General features: G+C 39.5%; 1 protein-coding gene and 1 pseudogene across 2 annotated transcripts; both read right to left on the bottom strand.

The window, feature by feature from the left end:
- Nucleotides 1–181: 181 nt before the first annotated feature.
- On the bottom strand, nucleotides 182–24,278 carry MLF1 (myeloid leukemia factor 1). Of its 2 annotated transcripts, XM_006753820.2 has the most exons (8): nucleotides 24,092–24,278; nucleotides 15,987–16,134; nucleotides 12,954–12,995; nucleotides 8,596–8,679; nucleotides 7,334–7,462; nucleotides 4,036–4,195; nucleotides 1,784–1,922; nucleotides 182–800 (listed from the first exon to the last, which is right to left on the bottom strand). In XM_006753820.2, the coding sequence occupies exons 1-8, from the start codon at nucleotides 24,136–24,138 to the stop codon at nucleotides 695–697; spliced, it is 855 nt and encodes a 284-aa protein (XP_006753883.1). In that variant the 5' UTR covers nucleotides 24,139–24,278; the 3' UTR covers nucleotides 182–694. The 2 variants fall into 2 exon arrangements, with proteins under 2 accessions (XP_006753883.1, XP_006753884.1); XM_006753821.2 differs by lacking the exon at nucleotides 12,954–12,995 and having other exon boundaries at nucleotides 24,092–24,276.
- On the bottom strand, nucleotides 5,587–6,913 carry LOC102754373 (annotated as a pseudogene).
- Nucleotides 24,279–25,506: the final 1,228 nt, after the last annotated feature.

The raw sequence follows: 25,506 nt of genomic DNA on the forward strand, positions 1-25,506 counted from the left end.
TTACACAGAAAAGTCAGAGTAAAGTCTGATAAATGTTAAGAATGCAATATAGAACGAAAATATGCTGTATAAAGACACTACAAGAAGAAAACTCATGTATATTAGCAGTTTAAAATACTTTGAAAATGAACTATTTGATTGCTCTTTATTTTATCAAAATAACAAATTTCTCACAAGCCAGTACTAATATAGTTCTGCTTTATTTTTAAAAAATCTTTAAGGTAGCTGGCTACATAACACATTGTAAAATTTGAAGTAAATGATTTTTACCTCGTTAACATGACCCTCGAGTAGTGTTAAATGAAAATTGAGACCATTTTTTAAACATTTAACTTTCTTAAAACTAATTATATAGAACTAGCACCGCATTCAATCTTGTATAAAAGAATGCAGAGCCAACAGGAAAATAACCGGGAAAGCAAAATCAGCACGTGAGCTTTGAAAATTAGTATGATTTAAAGTGAAGAGTTTGATTAAATATTTAACAACTTTGCCACATTGCTGAAAATCAAAGTTTTATTTCTAAAGTAGGGACAACACAAAGCGTGGCCTTCCATGAACACTGAGATAGCAGAAGAAAGTCGCTAAGTACAGTACTGATTTAACAACAGGAGATTGGTCTTACGTGTATCACCCAGCACCATTACTTTCTCTGTAAAACAACCTAAACTGAACACATCAAATGCAAGGCTGTTTATTTTTTGCTGATTTTCACAGGTGATCCTTTGATGTTGAGTTTGTCCACGAAAACATTTGATCTTCTTCCACGTTCAATGCCTGGACATTGATGAGATTTCTCCCTGAGAAATATACATATAAAAATTAATACTATTTTTTAAAATGATCAACGGTTCACAAATCAATACAAACATGTTTAAAAAATCACTGTGGTTTAAGCAAGGTTTTATCTGAACAATTTCTCAATAGCTTTGAAAAACATATGCCAGACTATTTCCCTTGACATTTAAGAAAGCCGCCGCTGCTTTCCTGGGATAGATTTAACTATGCCTGGTTTAACCATGCTGCCCAACATGGCAGCCACTAGAAATGTCATTTATATTTTAATAAAATTCAGTTCCTCAGTTGCACCAGCCACTGAGGATGTGTGATTCCATAGCTACATGTGACTAGTGGCTACATTTTTGGACAGTACAGATATAGAACATTTTCATCACTGCGGAAAATCACTTCAGAAGGTCCTATCGCATGGTTCTAGTTTACAGAAAATGCCCGATAGGACCATAAATTATAGGTCATTTATAAAGAACATGCTTTCTTTCACTGGGACCTGGATTTCATAGTCACTCTTACCACTGTTAGGTTTTTATCAATAAACTTTTCAAAGGGAGAGAAATACTATCTAAAATTAATATGGGAGATTTCCTACAGAAAATATTAGTGCTCTAAACTCTAAACAGGTATTTTCAAAATAAAAGAGGCTAGCACGTGAAATTCTGCACAAGGCTTCTGACATACATTAAAATCTGTTTCACATGAATAACTACATTATAGCATGTTCCTTATAGGAGGATATAGCCCTTATCTTCTGAAGCATAATTTGCTAGTGAGTTACTAATCATGTATTCCTGAAATATTATTGTTTCTTAGGTATAAAACTTGTGTGGAATACTCAGATATAATGTAAATGACATCTTTCACAAAAATTATTGATGAAAACAACTTGGATGTTAACGAGAACTTCTTGATAACAGAGGTAAAATTAGGTAACTTTTTTCCTAACTATTCTTTGAACAACACAATTTATTTTAGAAATAACTCTTACCTTCTTTTAAGTTCTCGGGCTCCTGAATTCTCATGCCCAACACTTCGCATCCTGGTGTTTTCCAGATTGCACCACTGTCTCCCTTGTTTGTACTTTAAAATCTCATTTTGCCACTCATCATCAAAAGCATGAGCATCACCTACATTAAATATCGAAACAAAGGAGTAATATTAAGGTATCAGTCGGTCAGTAAATGTCTTCCTCCCCACAAACTTCATTCTAGCCCGATGTTTCCATCAATCTAACCTCAAGCTAGAGGCAGGAAACTGCTTCGAATACAAAGGCCTTTGGCTCAGGGTGATATTTCCTTTTCTGTTTGTTCCTCTCCTATTCCTATTGATGATTTTGTCATTGATGATCTGCTTTTTCACACACCTGCCTGGATATCACATCATTCTACCCAATGGACCCCTGGATCCAACTGTACCGACTTTCAGTCTTTCTTCTGGGGTCTTCCTGTAATGATCATCCTTTTTCTCTGTAGTTGGGCACTCCTCCGGTGGCTAGCACTCCTATTACCCTCACCATCTTCCTATGTAATTTGGCCTCACAAGCTTCTGTTGTCAATTTCCTAAGACAGGTCACTCATTTTGACTGTCAACTTATGTGGTTATGAAGTAGGTAACCTCACTTCCATAATAACAACAGATAAATGGCAATACTGGTTCTTTCAGACTGCCTTTATAATAATGTATTCCTTCACTAAATATTTCTTTAGTATGTTAATTATATTTCAACTAGAGGCCTGGTGCATGAAAATTCATGCACTGGAGGGGAGGGTCCCTCAGCCCGGCCTGCTCACTCTCACAGTCCAGAAGCCCTCAGGGGCAGGAGGCAACCCAGTTATCAGGGGAAGGCGACACCCCTATCACACCTCTGCTGTTGCCACTGTCAGCAGCGCAAGCCTCAGCCGGCCCTGGTTACCTGAGTCTCGGGCAGCCCTGGGCGGCTGGGGGACTCAGGGGACTGGGGGACTCTGGAGGCATGTGTGTGGCAAGGCTGGATGCTTGCTGCCCCGGGGGGGCTGAGGGGACTGGGCGCTACCATCTTGTGGCTGTGGGCACCGCCATATTTGAGGGTGGGCCAGTCAATTATCATATTCCCTCCCTACTGGCTGTGGGCACTGCCATCTTTGAGGGTGTGACAGTCAATTAGCATATTCCCTCCTGATTAGCCGTGGACGCTACCATCTTTGCAATGGTGTGAGGGTCAATTAGCATATTCATTCTTTATTAGCTAGTACTAGTGGCTCTGTGCACAAAATTCATGCATGGGGGCGGCGGTGTCCCTCAGCCCAGTCTTCATCCACTCCAATCTGGATTTACTTGATACATACATGATATGTTATATATTACATTATATCTATTTCTAACAATACCAGAAATTAAAATCTTATTGATATAAAAGCCTAAATATCCAAAAATACCAAATCATTTAAATAAATTATGGCCTATTCATGATGAAATTTTTAGGTAACCATTTAAAATGTTTTTGAGCTGAAGCCGGTTTGGCTCAGTGGATAGAGCATCGGCCTGCGGACTGAAGGGTCCCGGGTTCGATTCCGGTCAGGGGAATGTACCTGGGTTGCGGGCACATCCCCGGGGGGAGATGTGCAGGAGGCGGCTGATCGATGTCTCTCTCTCATCGATGTTTCTAACTCTCTATCTCTCTCCCTTCCTCTCTGTAAAAAATCAATAAAATATATTTAAAAAAAAAATAAAATGTTTTTGAAAATATCATAGGTGACTGTTCACAATTATAATGGAGAATTAAAATAAGCACTATATAAATTATATAAACACTAAAATACTAACTTTGAAAAAAGTATATATGTTGATGTATACATAACATTATTAGAAATAAATACACTAAAACATTAATAGTAGTTATTTTGGGTTGAAATTATGGATAATTTTCTTCTTTATACTTTTTTACATTTTTCAAATGTACTTCTTTGAAAATCAGAACTCATTTTGCCTACTGAATCTACTAAATAGCAATTCAAAATATTCCATTTCCCAAATAGAAAACATAAAATGGTACTCAGCATTACCAAAATTACTATAAAAACAGATCTACTATGAAATTATGAAACCACAATGTATTACTTTGATAAGGTATTTCCTACACATTCATAAACTACCTCAAAACGACTTCTTATGAAATGTTTCTACAAAAAATATTCAAGTTCCACCAGTGCAGGTGCTATTTTAACTTTATTAGGAAGAATGCTATTTTCTGCAAACACTTACTTTCATTCATATTGATGAACTCCTGGTTGACCTCTTCATCTCCAGTCTTGTTGTTCTTTGATTTTTTGATAACATGAGCTCGGTCATGGAGATGATGACCAACAGCCATTTTTTCTAGTCCACTGTCAGAATCTCTCAATGCTTTCCTAGTTTCCTTTATCTGTAAAAGTAAAGAAAATAAAAATGAGCTATTATTTAAATACTAGAGACCTGGTGCACAAAATTTGTGCATGGGTAGGGTCCCTAGGCCTGGCTGGCAATCAAGGCTGATCAGGTTCCCCACCTCCCTGGCTTCTCCTTCCCTCACCACACACATGCTGCCACCACATGGTTTCCCCTGCCTCCCCGCCTCCTTCTCCTCCTCTCACTCCCTCAGCGCCCTGCTGCCACCACTGGTCCCCTGCCATGTTCTGTGCCAACCCCTGGTGGACAGTGCACGTCATAGCGAGTGATCAAACTACCGTTCTCCTGGTCGAACTCCTGAGAGGACACTTTGCATATTAGCCTTTTATATATATAGAAACATAGAATGGATTTAATTCTAAACTCCTCAGGGCCTGTTTACAACAGAGATTAGACCATCAATCTACTGTTCTAAAAATAATGGGCACTCCGTTCCACTACCAACTTGCAGTAAAATTATGGTAATAATTCTCTGATATTTCCTGAACTGTGTGAAATTAAAATGTCTAGGACAAATAGGACCAATACAAATTTTTTCAAAATTGTAATCAAATGTTAAAACAAAGATTATAGAAAACTTAGTGCCTTTGACACTTCCCTTGACAATGTAATAGTAATACATGCTAGCATTCCTATAAATAAGGGCAGCTAATTATTCAGCAGTCATGTTGATGAGACTGAATCTCATGACTCCTACCTATGAATTCAATGGGTTATTAGACTATCTATGATAGCCAAAGCTATTAGCATGGTTCTCTAAGGGACATCTACATTTATATTCAGTTTATGTTTATGATGCATGTCATTTACAGCAAGTTAAAATTAAAATGTCAGAGGTGAATTAGCTGCACTATTGCAAAAGCATTAGTTAAAAGATATAACTAATATGTAAGAACTAAAGAAATTAACCACTCACACCCATTAGATAGGCAAACCTAACTCTTTTACTATAATTACTAACAAAGAAATGGAGAAATGTAAACTCTTATACCAGTTTGTGGAAGCTGACTGTTTCAATCACTGTGTGACAGTAACTTGGTAATTTTTAATGAAAATGATACACATCTCCTACACCCAGCCAATGCCATTTCTAGATCCTTTGCACAAGGAGACTTTTGTAAATATGAATAAATGAAAAATTAGAAATACCCAAATGTTTATCAGTAGAAAAATAGATTTAAAAACTGCTATGCAATCATATTTGGGATACTATTAAGTTAAAGAAACCAGAGCTACATACATATCAACTTGAATAAATCTGAGGCATATTATTGAGCAAAGTCAAGTTGCGGGTCAAAAATGGAATGAAATAGCAAAAACAAAAACCAAAAAAAACAAACAAACAAAAAACCAAAATACAAACAAAACTCAATCACTGCTGCTTTTAAAAATCCAACACTTTCACCAATGATATTCAAACAAAACCACACAAACAACATTTGCGCGATATGTGTCTTCAGTGATTCCTTGCGGCTGGCTCTCCTCACCATCATGCACCTGGTGGAGCTGCGGTGGGGCAGTCTGTCAGTCTGCCAGTTTGTCATGCTGGATCTGGGAGGCTCACTCAGCTTCATATTATCCGGAGCCTCTGGATGGAAAACTCTAAGGTCTTGAAATCCCAAATTGACATGGCTCCATCGATACCTGTAGTGCAAAATTTGCGACAGTCTTGCTTGTCCACCTCATAAACAGACACTTGAGTGATGCTATGCTGGTGCAGCGTCTCCGAGGCTGTACTGCAGTCCTCAGTTGTGGCCCTCTTGTCCATGTTGTGTTGGATGCTCTGTTTTGGAATGTCTAGCTGGGAGACCAAAGTCAAGCAGCCGCGGTCATCATAGCTAAAGAGCATTGGGCAGCAGTCATGGCGGGCAGCTAAAACGCTATTCTCTGAGACAAATGACACACTCAGGAGGGGCAGGAACTCTGTTTTCAGACTTGAGACCTGCACGCTTTTTGAGGCATCGGCAACGGACACGGTGCTGTCGTGGCTGACCCAGGCCAGTCGACTCCCACTGGCGGAGAAGCTGACGCCATGCACCCAGCCACCAGTACCACTGCCACCAAACTCTGACATCAGCTGACCAAAAGGCATCTTGCTGCCCCAGGGTGTACTGGCTGGCTTTTCATCCACTTCTTTAATGTATGCAGAAAACACCCTGCATTTGAAATCACATGATCCTGCTGCCAGCAAAACATTGTTGGGATGCCAGTCCCAGCTGAGGACTGTGGAGCGAATTGGCTTGATATAATGTGCGTGCTTACCCACCGGTCATTTTCAGACTCAAAGTAACAACAGAAATGAGTCTTGCTCCACTTCCCACAGCAAATTTGTTCTCTAGTGGGGACCACTTGACAAAAGCGGCTGCACGGTTAATTCTCAGGATCACCAGGGTTGGCTTCCAGACACGGGCATTGCGGTCTGCCCCGCAAATGATGATGCGGTCGCTCTTGGAAGCCCAGTCGATACCGATGATGTGTCCGTTGTGCTCCTTGAGTTCATGAGCTTTCACCCACTGGCTCCCGTTCTTTTTATAGATGTGGGCTTCATGACTATTGGGGCTAAGGGCAATCTGGGTAGGATCCCTGTTCCAGGCATGACAGGTGATTGGCTCTAGTAAAAATTGATGCAGGGACATTATTCTTAGTGGTTTCAAAGGATAGAAAGCTGGGGTCGGGGCAGTCCGGATCGGCTCGGAGCCGAGAATTCGCGGACTCTGGTCAGTTGACACGAACAGGCTCCGGCGGGTGCTGGCAGAGGACCCTATATTATTCTTTATATCTTTTCTGTATACTTGAAATATCCCATGAGTTAAAAAATTCATTTACTTCAAATATAAGTTAAAAGTAGACATCTGTTTCACGAAACAAAGATTTCTTTTAGTGTCTATGTATCTGTCAACATGTAAAGTTAATAAACATCAACAGATATTTACATAAATAAAGGTTTGGTGGGGAGAAAAAAATGCTTTAATGTTTTTCATAGTGGCAGGGGTCTTCTCTCCTCCACATCCCCCTGCCCCCAACAGAACCAGGTCAAATTTGAATAATTAACCTTTGATAGAGCCAATCATTCCACAACTCTATAAAGCTCTAACCCTGCTTAGAAAATACTTACTCCGCCTGGAGCCTGACGGGTTTGAGTTGAGGCCTGGAAAACCCTTGGCGGTTCATCTCCTACTTTGGAATAAGTCATAACTGAGGAAGAAGTAAACGAATGCCCATTTGGATCCATTGAAAGGTTACCCTACAAATATAAATTGTAAATTCAGGAAGTTTAGTCAAATATGCAGAACTAATGTCAGAGAACTCAAATAAGTAGTAACACAACCAGAAGTTCTACTAAGGATACTATGCTATCGGTATAGTGTATGCATATGGCACCACCAGGAAGGTCCTAACTCCCTTCCTTTTTAGCCACCAATTCCCACCTCCTAGTGAGAAATACACGCGCGCGTCACTCAAAGATCCTTAAGTCTTTGGGATCAAAGACCTATGGCTTAGACTTAAATATAGACGCTGTGATACTTTTAGTCAGTGGTTGATGCTTATGTGCTAATTTGCCAAGGTTGAGCCAATTAATCATACACCAAGAGTTTTATACCTCCTGTGGGTACCAGATTGCTAATTACTAAAATCATTCTGAAATGATCCTTAGATTTCAAATTAGAAGATTAAAATAACACGGGCCTTCTTCAGATTGAATCAAGTTATTGTTTTGATGTGAATATTGAGTAGAAAAGTAAGAATGGTAGGACTAGTTTCTAAGTAATTGGATGACATGGGTCTAATTCAGTGTCTAAACATCATTCCAAAATTTTCAGAATTTTTTAAACACTAAAACTTAATTACTTAGATGATACAATTGCTTGTAAGTAGACAAGTTATAAAATAATTTAAAAATCTAAATTCTTTTAAAATGTTCATTTACAACAGTGACCTTCAGCAGAACAAATGCTTTTGAGGTTGAATTTTTTTTAATTTTGAAAGTTAATTCATGCTATTTTTCTCAAACTTGTTGGTTGTGGAATCAATTTTGTGGGTTGTGACCAGGATTTTTTAAAATCTGAAATAAAATAGAATATATCAGCACATATTATAAATAGTATGGTCATTTTCTTAAACTTTTTTTTCAGGTATATTTATTTAGTACACAAGTATTGTGCACTGTATCATGACATAGAACATATATATATACATATATATGTATATATATTTAGTGAAAGTGTCATTTTATCACATCACTATTAAAGGCAGATGCTATGAATAAGATATATTTTTTAACTACTGTGTATCATGGTTAAAAAGAGTTTGAAAACCACTATAATATCGGATACCAATAAATGAAAACAATGTTCTCATCAATGTTTTAGTACTTACAAAGTTTCTTTGTAATTCCTGCATACTGTTTCGCATATTTAACATCATTCGGTCCATTGCCTGAAAAGGGCTGACATCTGTATGCTACAGGATATTAGGAAGTATGTTATTAACTATAAGTATTAACACAATGGAAACAAATCACCCATTCCAAAACAGCTGAAACTTTTTTTTTCAATTTATGCAGTGGGATCTCATGCAGTAATTGACCAAGCAAAGATAATTTGAAGACTGTACAATGAAAATGATTTGTCAAAGAATATAATTAAAGCATACACAAAATCCCAAGTAGCCAACATATAAATGATTAGGGAGCCATAACACTATAAATACAGGCATACATACATGTATATACACACACAAACACAGAGATAAATATAGAGGGTGGGGCAATAGAAGGTTTACAGTTTCGAGTATGCAAAATACAGAGTTTATTCTTGTATTATTATTTATTAACTAGAGGCCTGGTGCATGGATTGGTGCACCGGTGGGGTCTCTTGGCCTGGCCTGCGCCCTCTTGCAATCTGGGACCCCTCGGGGGATGTCGGAGAGCCAGTTTCGGTCCAATCCCTGCAAGCCAGGCTGAGGGACACAACTGGTATATGAATCCGTGCACTGGGCCTCTAGTATGCATATAAGACCTTTGGTTAATCTCTTCCCGCCCCCTCCATGTCTGTTCCATGTTTCCATATTTGTAGTTTTTGCTCCTGCGTTGAACACCTGCCCCCTGGTGGTCAGTGTGCATCATAGCTACTGGCCAGCCGGCTGACTGGCCGGCCAGTCGCTTAGGCTTTTATATATATAGATTATTGTATTATTTTCCATATGAACAACTGTAAACCTACTTTTGCCCCACCCTGTATGTACAAGACCATATAAATATATACACAGTATCATTCATCAACTCTCTTAAAACTTATATAGCTAATATACAAACACTGATGTATTCTGGGCTGGCACAGCTCTAGCATAGACGAGTCTTCGAATCTTTCCTTCTTCCCTCTCTTAATATCCCACCACGCAAATAAATAAAACTTGGGCATAAGATGCCTGTGCCACCCCCACCAGGACCACAGGGCTGACAGAAGTTGAGCCAGCCCTTCTTTTTATCATTGTGGGGTCCAGGTGATAGAGGTTCGCTCACTCTACTAATTTGCCGCCTACCACTGAAGGCTCAGAGGGCACACCCTTGAAGCCTGATGCATGCTCCTTTACGAGGAGAGCTGAGAATTCCTCTAGAACAGTGGTCCTCAACCAAGAGAGACTGACTCCAGGATGGTTATCCAGGGAAATACTTAGCTTTGTTTGTCATAACTGAGAAGGCTGTATGACTGGCATATAGTGCATAGAGGCCAGGAATACCACTAAACATCTTACAAAGCGTACGGCAGCCCCCAGCCTGGAGAGCATTATGCTACACAAAATAAAGCCAGTCAGAGAAAGATAAGTATCACATGATCTCACTCACATGTGGAATCTAATGAACAACACAAACCGATGAACAAAAAACAGACTCAGAGACACAGAAGCATCGAACAGACTGAAAAACCTCAGAGGGAAGGCAGGGGAGCGTGGGTGGGTGGGAAGAGATCAACCAATGAACTCATATGTATATATGCATAACCCATGTGAATATGGTGAAGGCCTGGGTTGAGGGGCAGGGCAGGGTGAAAGAGGTCAATGAGGGAAAAAGGGGACCTATGTAATACTTTCAACAATAAGGAGTAAAAAACACACTGACTTTATAATTATTAAAACACAAAAAGAATTATCAGCCCAACGTGTCAGCAGCGTCACATCTGAGAAACTGCTCTAGAAAAATCTATAATAATTTTAGGTTTTATCACTGGAATATTCACCAGAAATTAAAAAGTAAAGCACACATTCTAATGTGCCACCCAATGCACTGTCTACTACTATTAAACAGAGAGAAAGTTTGGTCCAAGTCACTCAAGCAGGAGGAGTCTTTCGAGTCCTCTTAGGCCCTGTAATTCATGCTGATATTTCAGCCCTGCTGGAGGTCCTTTTGCTGTGTGCCAAGCTGGAACTCACCAAAAAATTATCATAAGCCTATTTATGGTTTTGCCTGCTGCTGGGTTTTTATTGCTAGTAAAAAAAAAAATGGATGGGAAAACCATATTCCCATAATTTTGCTAATATTTAGAACACGCACTTAACACAGTACAGAACACAAATGCACATTGAGGAGATACTGATACATCCTTGGGCTGCAATATAATTAATCTGCATTTCAGAGATTCGGGAAACATTGTGAATAACCAGGCTGCAGGAGAGACACAATTCTTAAAGAGCTGAAAGGGAGCTGGCCCAAGGAAGAGGAGGAGAAGAGGGAGAAGGAAGAAAAGAAGATCGGATGTTTGGGTATATTCTGCCCTATGCTCAATTCACTGTGAAATCAGCCATCAGGAGATGTATTTGTACCTTCTCTGGGTGGCCCAGCACCTTGGAGTGACAAAAGTAGGAGGACAAAGTACAGTTGAGAGTCCAGTGGGTTCGCAAAGCCTTCAGGAACTTTGTACACATGCCCTCCTCTCTGCCCAGAACGCTTTCCCCTGACTCAGCATAGGTACTTTCTGCCCAGCATTCGAGTACCACCTTCTTAGAAAGACCCCCTATCTAAACTAATCTCTGCTCACCTCCCTCACTGTATCATTCCCCTGCGTCATCTCCTTCAGAGTACTTGGAAGTACTTGGACGATCTGAAATCCTGCAGTTGTTTCCCACTCGATAAAAAGAACCTCTGAGATGGCAGGGCTGTCTTATTCACTACTATACTCCCAATACTTTGGAAACGCTTCCTGGCATATAGGAAGGCTCAATAAATATTTGCTGAATGAATAAACAAATTCTCTCTAGCTCAGCTCAAACCCCTGTATCCAACTATTTACGAGATGGGTAAATCTACCCAGACAACCCACAAATGCCTCAAATACAAGAGGCCCCAAAGTGAAATGATCCTTTTGGCCATTCCTGCCCTCTTATCTACAGCATATCAATGCTCTGTGTCTTATCTCAGTGGGATTCTCTTTCTCTACTGCTCCTGTAACCCTATCAAACCCTATCAATCGCCAAGTTCTATCCATTCACCTCTTTAATTCTCTCAATGAGATTATTTCTCATGATCAGCACAGCTATCACCCAAGTAGCAGTGATCCTGAATACTACTCACAACACTTTAACAGCCTCATGACCGCCCTGCCTCCACTGTGGTCCCTTCTAATTTCTCCCTCCCCTTCAAGCACAATGATCTGTGTAAATGAGAACCTGACTCTATTACTATTTTGATGAAAATTGATCAACTGCTTCCTCTGCTCTTATGATAATGTCCACAGTCCTTACCAGGCTGAAAGAAGTCCTCGGTTACCTCTCCATTCTCTACATCGACTCTCCAACTCATACTCTGGGGCCAACTGATCCTAAAGGTTTTTGCACTCCTTAGCCTCCAGGTCTTTGCAGGTGCTGCTTCCTCTGTGTTGAGGACTCCTCTGCCCTCCCTCTTTTTCCTGGCTAACTCCTCCTAATCCTTAAGGTTTGTGGAGTCTTCTCTGATGGACCTCTATCTCCCACCCCCAAAGGGTTACAGGCTTTTTCCTATCTGTGCTCCCACAGCATGTCAAACTTCCTATCATTTTACTGATAACTCTGTTATAAATGCTTCTTTTCTTTGTCCCACTGAAAACTCTGATCAGGAAGGTTAAACTTTAAGGAGACAAATAGTGTAGTCGGGCACAAGAGAATTAAAAAAAACTTTCATGAGAGTGTAGATGCATCCACAGGAAATGTTCCAAAGTCATGCTATTCTCTGCTACTCCTCAGACTGCCTTCCAATGTGTTAGCAAGCAGCATTACAGAAAAAGGACACGAGCCCAAAGAAACACAGGCGGGAGAGAAGCTGGGTGCAGCGCAGGCACATCCGGACGTGGGAAAGACAAAGCAGCACAAGCTGCCAGTAGAGGCCGAGAGAAAGCAGCCGGTCTGAGCTCTGCCGAACGTGCTTGTCCACCTAAGGGCTGGTGCTGTTCGCCTGCTGGAAAGTCATCATAAGCACGTCTCCAACTTGTAATCCCTTTCGGAAATCAAGTGAACGCTCATTCATCTATTAAAATGTACTTCTTATTTTTGAGAACTGATTTTATATATGTGGATAGGACTTACTTCAGAAAACACATGCTAACACACTCTAAAATAAACTTAATACATGAAACAGGTTTTCAGTACAAATGCTAAAAAGCCACTACTATAAAAGTAAAGCTGCATGCCAATTCAATTTGCTTGAGTTATTGAAAAATAAATGTTAGGAAATAGTGCTAAAATGGTTTGTGCCTCATGATACGAACCATACCACCAAAACTGCCAAAAGGCACAAGAGAATTCACTGCCTAGAAAAAAATCCAATTAATTTGGTTATGATATTTATTATATGATAATCCCGGGGAAAGAAAGAAATGCACTATATGCTCACCTAGTTCAGTGCTAGTAAAATTATGGAACCTTTTAATCAAACAGAACTCAGCATATATTTTTAAAATTCCCTGCTTATTATTCATTGTACAGCCTGACAGGAGCCTGGCAGGCAAATAGGAGACACCATATATCACTTTTAAATATGACTACTCTAGTATTTATTAAAGGCAGTTAAAAAGTATTTGCTATGGCTTAATAAACACATATCTCAAAGGAAAAGCAAATTCACACCAAAATTAATTAAAACATAATGTACAATGATTAAGATTATATCATCTTTCCTTTGCTCAGCTATTCCATATTTTTAAAAGATCAGTTAATCTTGCCTGTAACTGATTAAAAGTAAAAATCTATCTACATTAATAACATCTCAAAAGATTAGTAGAGATATTGGACAAAAATTTTAATAAATACCTCCTAAGAACTAATTTATGAAATAAAAAATACAGACTTCAGAAAGGATCACACACATAGATGTAAAAGTATTTAAGGCCTTCAATAGGCAAAAGAATGTTAAGTGTAATAGATGGAATAATAAAAATTTATAGTTCAAAAATTATACTCCTTAATAGGTAAAGATGAAAAAAAAATTTAGACACATGTATACAAATGAAAAACTTTCATTACTTGAGAGTTTCAAATGTTGAAAATAAATTTTGAATTTCTGGATAAAATTTTGAATTTCTGGATATATATATATGGTCAGTGATAATTTTTTCCCTGTGTAACTTATGTTGAAAAATAGAGAAAACTGTGTTTACATTAAAAATTGTATATCAAATGATATATACTTATTACTGTATATCTACAACAGCAATCTCCAAAGTGTCTTGGATGCACCAATAAAATTCTTCTATTTCTTGTCACTGAAAGAAAAATAATTCCTCTTTTTATTTCTTTCTATTGATTCTGGTACCAACACTCAATCTAAATGTCAGATGCTCACATGTCACATCTTAAATGATAAATTGCCTAATTAAATACATTTAAAAATTGAATTATCTAATTTTAAATAAAATTAATCTTCTCAAAATGGACAGCTGGCTTAAAAATAGCCCCATAAAGAAATCATGAACTGAAGAAAATGCTAACAATACAAACCCAAGGAAATGGCATAGCTGATGCTTCTACTTTTGTAGGAATCTCTGTTTTCCCTTATAATATGGCTGGTGAAGATGACAAATGTCAAGAAATGGCCCCCCCAAAAAAGAAGAAAAACAGGTTCAAGGTCTATTTAAAAGCATCAGCATAATGGCTTACTGCTCCACCAAAACACTCATTTTGAAACATAACTTCACAAAAAGAGAGAAACTTTATATTAAAAGGTCAGCTAGCATGCTCAAAAAGCCTATTGTTTTTTTGGCTGTGTTCTTTCAAACTTAGCACTACTCTCTTTCATCGTCTGCAATTTCTAATTTTTGTTTTAAGCACAAGTACCCAGGAAAGAAAGATTAGGTTCCATTTCCAGTGAAAGACCAGCAGCTTATAGCTGATGTGGCCACGCAGCCTCAGTAAGAACTTTACAGCTGAATTACAAACAGATCTACGCAGTATACTTACTTACAAGGGACTAAAATTGTCACTTCTTGCTTCTTTCACAAAAGCTATGAGTAGCTCATTTAGGACATAAATACAAAGCACTAGATAAAGCTCTATTCTTTCCTTGCTCTGGTTGTAGCAGATATACAAAATATTTCAATGGTCATGTGAATGTCACATTTGATTTTTCTTCCCTCTTTGATAATTTATCCTTTGATTTTAATATTAGACTTTTATAGAAATTGATAATATATATATAAATATATACATGGTAAATGTAATTCTGTCCATTAAACTTCTTAGAAGTATTTAAAATATTTTGCTCTATTTAAGATGATTGAAAACAGAAAATATGAAAAGATGTTTGGTTATTTTTCCTGGAAGATTCTGGAAGTTTTCTAATTGATCAATTTAATGTTCACTGAGTTCCAAATATCTACATTCCAATGGCAGAGATTCATCTTTATAGAAACTTCTATGGATTTGTTACTCTAGAACTGCCATTCCTAAGGCTAAAAAAGCAATAGAAATAAACAGAAAAGAAAATAGTCAAGATATATAAATACCGAGATTTTTTTAAAATTTGTTTTTATTTCAGAGAGATGAAGGGAGAGGGAGAGAAACATCAATAATGAGAGAGAATCATGGATTGGCTGCCTCCTGCAAGCCTCCCACTGGGTATTGAGCCCACAACCCAGGCATGTGCCCTGAACAGGAATCAAACTGTGACCTCCTGGTTCACAGGTCAATGCTCAACCACTGAGCCACACCGGCCGGGCCTGAGATATTTGTTGTTGCTATTGAGTATGTTTGCAACTTAGCTTTACTCTCAGACAAGACTTAGGAAAATATACTGCAATTATGCAAGACTTTTGAATACAGTTAAAAGTTAATATAAATTTTGAAGATCTAAAATTTTAGATTGGCTTTGAAGAAGTCAATTGACTATGAAGAAGATTGGCTCTTCCTGGTCCAATAGTGATAATTATGCTATAGTTTTGGCTGCTATTTTGAAGTAGAAAAGAAAGTATCATATGGGACAGGAAAGATATGTCCTTGCCTGTTCTAATTTAAGACATGGGAGGCATTTCTAAGGTGAGAACAAATCATACATATGCACATGAAAAACAATGCTTTAAGTTTGGCTTATAATATATAACCATATGATCCTAAAAGTTTAGGTAGCATAGTGAAATGCTATATAGCTAACAGTTCATTGTTAAAGGGTTAAGGTTTCCAACAAGTCCCTCCGTTTATAAAGTAGTTATTTCCATAACATAAGTATTAGTCATATCCTATCATGATAGATACATTTTACTATTATACCTTTCTTCAAATTCCCACTAACTTTAAAATAAAGAACTTACAGTTAAAAAATTTTCCCCATCATCACGTCCTGAACGATTATGAGCTCTTCTTCTACCATCCGAGATGCTAAGCAAGTCTCTTCCAAAAGGTTCAGAAAAACTTCTCATCATCTGTCGCATACTTTCTCGGTGTGCATGAAAAGAATCACTGTTGAAAATCATGTAAAAATAAGTGTTGGAATTTAAATAAGTAATAGGCAGATAGATACAACAATGAAGTATTCTGAGCTAAGATGTTTGTTAAAGTGACAAAAGAACACTTTAGAATAGAATCCTATTCAATAAAAGCCTAATATGCAAATCAACCAAATGGTGGGCCGAAAGGTGGAACAACCAGTCGCTATGACACGCACAGACCACCAAGGGGCAAATGCTCAATGCAGGAGCTGCCCCCAGCCCAAAGGCCCCAGGCTGGCTAAGGTGGGTGCCAGCAGGGCCCCCCTCCCGCGATTACTCCACTGGTCGCCTTGCAGAGGGAGGTGACCGGTGGCGGTGGGGGGCCGGGGCTGGTGAGTGGGCGGCGCCACGCCGGCCAAGGGGGGTTCCAGTGGGGGCCTTCTGATTGCCTTGCTGGTCGCCCCATAGATTGGCCCTGATCGCCAACCAGGCCTAGGGACCCTACCCATGCACGAAGTTCATCCACTGGGCCTCTAGTTATATCATAAAAACCTACTATCCATACATACAATTTATAGATAATCGATATCTCATAAAGACCTACTATGCACAAATACAGACTTTTCTTTTTATTCACCATAATTTACTTATGAATAATAATAAAAATATATCTTTATTTCTTTTATGATATAAAAATGTTAAACACAAAGTAACACATCTCTGAAAATAAAGTGTTTCCTATAGAAACATGCAATTTAGTGAGTCTTGTTTTTCTAAATGCATTACATACAATTGGGTTAGAAATTTAGCAACTAAATGTGGCTAATTTAAAATGTTGCCCAGGGTTCTCTTTATTTAAATAGGAGTAGGTATATTTATATGTAGGGCAAATGCTATAAAAGAAATCTTTATTTTTTGAGTGACATGAACAAAAGGCGGCCTGTTGGAAAAAGCATTAAGATGAAAGTGGGCTTGCAGCCTGGCTTTTGCACCTGCCGGGACCACTCAGGAAGAAATCGGGCTGGACCCTGAAGTGAGTGCAACTCACGTCTACCCAGAACAGCAACTGCTTGCAAATACGACTTCAAGAGTTCTCTTGTTAAAGCCTGAATTCTTTTTCATCAATGCCAAAAATCTCTTGCAGTAGTCACCAACTGTTTTAATGTGTTTTTAAATTAACCTCCTACAGAGTTTATCAGGTGAGAAGTTAGTAGTTTTTATATATTTCTACCTATTCATATTGTTCTCCTTTGAAATTAATGTTTCATTCTTTCAGGAAAACTTTATTAATTATTTATTAAATTTTATTAATTTATTTATTTATTACATATAATTTATTTATTATAATTTTATTTATTATGACGGCCATACTGCTTCTTTCAATATCACTGACACAAACCACAACCAAACATAGTGACATTTGGTACTAAATGTACTTTTTCTACTCCATGTTATTAATCTATCACAAGCTAGGAAAAATAAATTATTACCCCCATCCCACCAAATTTTAACTCTTAAATTGATTCTGGGGCTGTTTGAAATAATTTCAACGTAAACTTTTTTTAAAACTTAATTGTTTTTTTTTAGAGATAGATGAAGGGAGAAGGAAAGAGAAACATTGATGCGAGAGCCAAGCATAGATTGATTGCCTCCTGAACACCCTCTACAAGGGATCAAGCCCGCAACCCCCACATACGCCCAGACTGGGAATCAAACCAGCAACTGTTTGGTGCATGGGATGACGCCCAACTATTGAGCCACACCGGCCTGTGCATGAAAGTTGGCTTTTTTTTTTAAGGACTGGTATAGTTTCACTTCAGAATAAGTCCTGCTTTTAAGGCTCAAATACAAATATATATATGTATATATCCACACGCACATATATATTTGGGGGCACAGATTCTAATTTTATTTAGTCTGTATAAGAATATAGATATTTATACTTATAAACAAAACCATCATTATTTATTACATAAGGGTCTCAGATTGATATGGCAGTCCCATTCATCAAGGGGAATTCATTCCTTCCTCCCTCCCTTCCTCTCTTCCCCCCTCCTTCCCTCCTTCCTTCCTTCCTTCCTTCCTTCCTTCCTTCCTTCCTCCCTCTCTCCCTCCCTCCCTCCCTCCCTTCCTTCCTTCCTTCCTTCCACTATACATACTAGTAGCAAAAACTTGCTTAGCCAGCAGATTGTTATGAGTCTCATAATAATAAAAAAATGTTCCCTAGTTTCAATGAGGTGTATGGGTACATAAAGAATATACATCAGGCAATCCAAATTTTAAAGCTAGAAATAATACACGTAACATTCAAGAAAATCTTGAGGGCATGGACCATAACTTCTACAAATTTAAATTAGAGTCCACAGGGCTGAGCATATAGTGGAAACTTAGGAAATACGTGGAGAATGAATTACATAGCTACAGGCAATCTATTTTCCCAATAATTAGAAGCACAGTTTAAAATGGTAGTATGGCATAAACCTTTGATACTGAGTTGTAGGAATGACTATAATCCCTCCCATTCTATAAGTACTCCCCTACTTTTGCATGACTATTTATAACTAGTGGCCTGGTGCATGAAATTCATGCACGGGGGGTGGCGGGGAGTGTCCCTCAGCCCGGCCTGCACCCTCTCCAATCTGGGACCCCTCAGGGGATGTCCGACTGCTGGTTTAGGCCTGACCCCACTTCTGTCTGCCAGCCTGATTGCCCCCTAACCGCTACCCTGCTGGCCCGATTGCCCCCAACTGCCCTCCCCTGCCGGCCCAATGGCCCCCAACTGCCCTCCCCTGCCAGCCCGATTGCTCACAACTGCCCTCTCCTGCTGCAACCTGTCTCCTCCACTGCGACCTGCCTCCTCCACACAAGGTGGTGAAGACGCCACGACCAGCCACCTCCACGCTGCATGGAGCCGTGGGCTCACCAAATGAAGTGGCTGCCAGACCCCACCTCCGCTGTGCACATGGCCATCTTGTAGTAGCCATCTTGTGATGATGTCACACGTGAGGGCCACCTAGGCTTTTATTAGTATAGATGTTTACTTTTATTTTTAAATACTAGAGGCCCGATGCACAAAATTAGTGCAAGAGTAGGCCTTCCTTCCCTGGCTGCCAGCATGGGCTTCCCTCTGGCACCCGGAACTCAGGCTTCCCACACAGCCCTGGCTTCGTCTAGAAGGTCATCCAGAAGGACTTCCAGTCTAATTAGCATATTATGCTTTTATTATCATAGATGTATTTTTTAATTGATTTTGGAGCAGAAGGGCAAGGGGTAGAGAGATAGAAACATCAATAATGAGAATCATTGATCAGCTGCCTCCTGCAGGTCTTCTACTGGGGATTGAGCTGCAAGCCTGGCATGTGCCCTGACTGGGAATCGAATCATAAACTCCTGGTTCATAGGTTCATGCTCAACCATTAAGCCACACTAGCTGGGCTATAATGTTTATTGATAGAACTAAGCATTAAGATATGATTAGATGCTATCAAATGGCATTTCTTGACCCAGCCAACTATGTCATAAATGTGTTGTACTCCTTAACTACCCAATGAACCAAAAAATGCACCAAATCAAGTATACCTTAAAAATTCTTTCAGTGTAGGGTTTATAGTACCTCATTCTATAAATATGATATCCTACAATATGTATAATTAAATTATAAGAAATATCCTTATAAAAGTATTTCTGAGAACATAAATTTTTAAGTGCTAAAACTCAGAGTAGCTGTTAGGAGTCTTATAATGGGACCCTGAAAATGAAAACTTTAAATTTTAGCTGAGTACTCTAAAGCTAACTTTATTAAATGATTAGAATTAGAATACTATTTAGCACCAAACTACATCATCTTAATGAAGACCTTACCTCAAACTATGTGTCTGAAAACAAATATGTAAGTAACCTCAAACATTGTTCACAAAAGTTTATCTAGTAAGGTACTTTTTATTTCCTGCTATGACAATATTCTCAGTCAAGAAAATATCAGTCAAGCCCGCCAGTGTGGCTCAGTGGTTGAACGTTGACCCACGAACCAAGAGGTCGAGGTTTGATTCCCTGTCAGGGCAAATGCTTGGGCTGTGGGCTTGATCCCCAGTAGGAGGCAGCCAATTGATAATGTTTCTCTCTCATCAATGTTTCTATCTCTCTATCCCTTTCCCTCTCTTTCTAAAAAATCAATAAGAGCATATTAAGAAAAGAAAATATCAGTCTATATCTTTCTTGTATATGAAATACATTTACTTTCAACTCAGTCAATGAATATGCCAAAAGTATCCTCCAATTATCTCCAAATTGCAAAATGAAATTTAAAAAAATTTAAGTAGAGAGTATAAAAATGTAAGTTTTAGCTTCTGTGAAGGAGATGGAAAAACAACATCCTATGAATATATGCAGTTCTTTGACCAAAGACACATATGGTGCCCATACAAAGAGTTGGGTGCCTTAAGGAAATGCTAACAATTTATGATTAAAAATAAGGCTGATAGATATGTCAACCTGCTTCTGAGCCTTGAATATCTAATAGCTTATAAGTGCTAACATAGATATTCTTTGTAGACTTGCACGATCAGAATTCCATTTCTGTAGCTCAGAAGGCCATGTTTCTGTACAAAGCAGAAATTTTTAGATTGTAATATATGCAAACTTTTATAGTAAACTAGAGGCCCACTGCATGAAGAGATTCATGCAATAGGCCTTCCTTCCCCTGATTGCTGGTACCGGTTTTCCTCCGGCACCCGGGACCCAGGCCTTCACTCCGGCCACAGTGGAGAAGCCAAGCCTCTTCAGTCTTCAGTTGTCTCCAGTAGTATTCAGTCTTCACTCTGTGTCTGCATATGCAAATTAACCACCATCTTTGTTGGGTTAATTTGCATATTCATCCTGATTGGCTGGTGGGCGTAGTGGAGTTATACCAATTTGCATGTTTCTCTTTTATTAGTGTAGATAATCAACTCTGTAAGGGTATAGGATAGATACCAAAATAACTTTAACCTCAAATTAGTTTTCCTGCCCAAATATACACATATTTTTATTTCTTCTTTAGCAAATACAAATGGGAGGGGAAAGTAGCATCTTTGAGAGAAAACTGCATGCCAGGAAGTACCACCCATTGTTTTTTAGCCTTTGTGTTTTTAACCAAATTACAAATATTATTTATTTACAAGGTATATATGAAGGTATGCCGTAAGTTGATTTTCATTGAAATAACTTCAGAAGATATATATAACATAACACATATATAACATATATAACATAACATAAATAACATAAGATACCAATATAAAAAATCCCAAATATATAAAACAAAATAACATATCACTTTTAAAGTTTCCTTTTAATTTTCTGTTGAAATTTAATATGTGCTATTATGTGAAGGTAAACATTTAAAATGAATATACTTGAACTTAAAACCACATATTTTAATTGTGTTTTTACTAAGATATTTTAAGCATTTGACAATTTGACCACAGTATTTTACCAGTTCCAAACTATTTAATAATTATAATTTTATATCCAAGAAGTATATATTTTTAATCTTCTCACTTTTAAATGATTAGTAAAGTAACAAAGTGTGCTTATATTGATATCCTTGGTTCCGAACTGATGGATTATTTAGGAAATGGTACTGTTCAAATTAGAAAGTGCCACATCAATAAGGGCATCTGTTGAATGCAAATAATTGCTTTCAGCAATAAATACCAAAATAACAAGACAAAGAGTCAAGGACACCAGGTTATCATTACACGATATTTATTGAAAACTTTCTACATGTCACACATTAAACTACCCACAGGGAACCCAGTGACCAGACACATAATTTTAGCAATAGGGATAATGCTTATATAAAAGATGGCATGAATTCCTTATGTTGACTTATATTAATTAATGGATATTCATTTCATTTGAGGTTGGGGTAAAATGAGTAGGTCAAATGACGTTACCTGAAATTAATATAACAGGGTTGTGTTTTTTTCCCTCTAACCTCTTCAAAGTATGTTTACTCTCTATATAGTTAGTTGTGGAGCAAAGAAATTACAAGCATAAATCAGTTTTATAAAGTTAATGACAATAATTTTATCTTACATTTTTATGATACAGCTTCCTACATTTAAAGAAGGCGATGACTGAACTGAGGTTACACGGGCATGTAACTGATGGTCTTTTCCTCCCTAAGCACAGGGAAGCATGTTCTTTGAGGCATGCCTACTATTTGTGGTCTGTTACTATTTCTGACCCTGACCCTTGGGTTCATTACCTTTGCTCAAAAGAGTCACCCAAGAGTTTAAATTACACTTTTGCTAGACAGCTTAAAGAAGGTACTAATTATACATTCACAGTTTAGTTAAGGCCATTGCTCTTTTTGATACGATCAAGGACATAATACAACAGAAAAGCTGTGTATCATTATCTTCTTAACCTACTGTACTGAGGTCACAATTTCATAAGAACCACTTCAACAGCTCCACTAATCTATGGATATATTTAGTCCCTACTCTCAGAGGCTTTTCAAAGAGCAGGTCATAATACAAATTTTGAAATCTGTTAAGATGGCACTGGTTGTAAATGTCCCGATAGCTTCTAAACAAGTGAACTAAAACAGCACAATGAGTTTACTGTTTAATGAATAACCTTCAGAAGAGTTGGTACAACTGAGCTTTCTCGGTCACACTAGAAATTAAAGTCTCCTGAAGGTATTAATTACATTTTCTATAGTCCTCTTTGTTTCATTAGCTTTGATTCCTTAAATGTGGGTGTAGCTATTCCACTGTTATTCTCTCAATTATTACTTTGATGTTATATGGTTTTAAACATTTAAGTCAATATTTTCCTTTAAGAAAATCTACATGGAAGGTAAACTGTTAACATTTTAACCTTGAAAAAACAGGATCCCTAAGTTGCCTAGAGAAATAATTTAATTAAAAGGAAGATCTAATTAAATTAAGGACACCAAGTCAAAATTCAAACTGGCAAAACACTTGGGCAAAAACGGATCACAAATCTTCCTGTTCTAGGGACGCAATTACATTAGATCATTACTCTTCTATAATCACCAAAAGAAGAATTTTTTTAAAAAAACCAGGAAACTAGATCATAATGGAACAACTAATTCATTTCTGGATGTCATCCTCCTAAGGCATCACATTAATTTCACTTGGACCGGCCCACGGGTTGGCACCTGCGACCTGGGGTGTTAAATGCACCCTCTCCCTGCTTCCCTGCCCTCTCGCACTGCTGACTGAGGCAGAGTCCCTTCCGGAACAAGGCCAGCTTTGCAACAGAGCGAGCAAGGAAAACAAACATTGCACATGGCAACTCCCACGCCGCTGGAGATGAGAGGCAGCACAGCTAACTCTCCAGCGTCGTGGTGCGCTCAGAAACACGATTAAAAGTGCTGTTTTAGAGAATGTTTCCCTTGTCAAAGAACTGCCCACCTACAAGGCACTCGGAGTTGACACAGGGGTGGGGAGGTCCTGAGGGCCTGCATCCTTCTCGCCATCAGTTCCACGGGGGATGGCCGTTACCCAGAGGCAGTTACCGCCCCTGCAAAGCCCCTGCAGCGGGGAAGCCGCACTCCCGAGGAGGAAAGCCAAGGGCCAGTGCGGGCACCGAAGTCTGGCCAAGTGAGAGCAGCTCTCACCCCGGGTGCGGGGTGCCAGGGAGGGCTGCTCAGATCCGGGCTCCCCTCACGCCCCCAATCCTCCTCTCCTCCTTCCTCCCCGCCAAGTCCTCTCCCATCCCAGCTCCCCAAACTCTTCTCACTTCACCTCACGGACCCAAACTCTCTTGCTTCTCTCTACGCCCCGCCCCCCCAAATCTCCTCTCCCCTCCCTCGTTCACCCCTAAGTCCTCTTCTCTCTTCTTTCTCACGCACCTCCACCCAAGTCCTCCTCTTCCTCAAACTGCCTCCCTTTCGCTCTCTCAAACTCGCTTTCCCCTTAAAATAGTTCCCTAGAAAAATCCCTTAATTGCCGCGCGATGGTGGGGACACTCACGAGAAGAAGGGGTCATCCTCAAACCCGCTGTTCAGCATCCGGAACATGCTGGCGGTCGGGGCCGCGGCGGAGCGGACAGGTCGGAGGACGGTGTAACTCGCCGCAGCCACAGCTGGACCCTGGCGGCCCCGCACAGTCCAGGCTTCTAGCTCGGCTCGGTCGGTGGTGGCCGCCCGGAAAGGCGGAGCCGGACGCAGCGCTGATTTCCCATTGGACGCTGGTTCCCCGACGTCACAGAGACGAGGCGGGGACAATGCGCCGCTGCCATGACAACTGGGATCAACACCGAGGTACGAGTTCGGCCTGGTGCCAGCCAGGCAACCCATCTTCAGCCTCCCCCGGGACGAGGTAGCTTGTTCTGAGGCCTGCCCGCACATAAAAATTAGACTGCCCTCTGCGTGACCTTGGGCACATCGCCCTTGGCCTCGAACTCCAAGTCTCTTTCCAGGAAAGGGGAGATGGGTCAAGATTTGGGCCAGATAGTATCCAAAGACCCATCCGCGGGCCACATTGGGTGACCCACACGAGAGTATCATAACTGACGTAATCTGTGGTAGTTGGTCCAAGCTGTGCACAGATAATGAAAAAAAAAATGTGCGCCCTAACCGGTTTGGCCCAGTAGATAGAGCATCAGCCTGCAGACTGAAGGGTCCCAGGTTTGATTCTGGTCAAGGGCACATGTCCAGGCTTGATCCCTGGTGGGGACATGCAAGAGGTAGCCGATCAAGGAGCACGATTGGGGTAGGGGATGGATGCGGAGTTGGCCAGCTGGGGAGGGACCACAGGAGGGCTCCAGGGCATTTCCGGCCCTTCTTGCTCAGTCCTAGTTGGCTGGACCCCAGCAGCAAGCTAACCTACTGGTCAGTGTCTGCTCCCTGGTGGTCAGTGCATGTCCTCGAGAGCAGCTGAGTGGCCTTAGCATATCATTAGAATATTACGCTTTGATTGGTTGAACGGATGACTGGTCAACCAGACACTTAACATATTAGGCCTTTATTATATAGGATGGGAGTGTTGTGTGTTTTTTTTTTTTTTTAAGGCAAGTGACACTGGTTTTAAATTTAAAGCACACATTTGCCTGGGGGCAGAGAGAGAGGGGTGAGGGATGGAGGGGAAAAACGGGGGACATCTGAAATGCTTCCAACAATAAAGATAAATTTAAAAAATAATTACAAATAGATTTAAAGCACACATTAATAGCTGGTCTTTAACAGTTTAAGTGAAAAGTGAGATAATTTAAAGAAACAGAACAGGTGGATTTCGAACATGGTGGGAGAGACATCATGACAGTGGTACTCATATTATTGAGTTTTGCAAAACACTGTCCTGAGGTCTTCCAGGAACCTAGAGGCAGGTGGAGGAGAAGATAGAAGAGAGGACATTAAAGAAAGAAATGATAAGACTGTAAGAAGATG

The sequence above is a fragment of the Myotis davidii genome, unplaced genomic scaffold, assembly GCF_000327345.1.
Source record: "Myotis davidii unplaced genomic scaffold, ASM32734v1 scaffold570, whole genome shotgun sequence".
Classification (NCBI taxonomy): Eukaryota; Metazoa; Chordata; class Mammalia; order Chiroptera; family Vespertilionidae; genus Myotis; species Myotis davidii.

Bases quoted from the DNA above. Each gene is read 5' to 3' on its own strand.
- MLF1 (XM_006753820.2), bottom strand. From the start codon at position 24,138: ATGTTCCGGATGCTGAACAGCGGGTTTGAGGATGACCCCTTCTTCTC. The intron at 12,996-15,986 runs GTAAGTTCTTTA...ATTTTTTTCTAG, and splicing joins ATGGGGAAAATTTTTTAACT to GCAGTGAATTCTCTTGTGCC. The intron at 801-1,783 runs GTAAGAGTTATT...TATATTTCTCAG, and splicing joins GCCCGAGAACTTAAAAGAAG to GGAGAAATCTCATCAATGTC.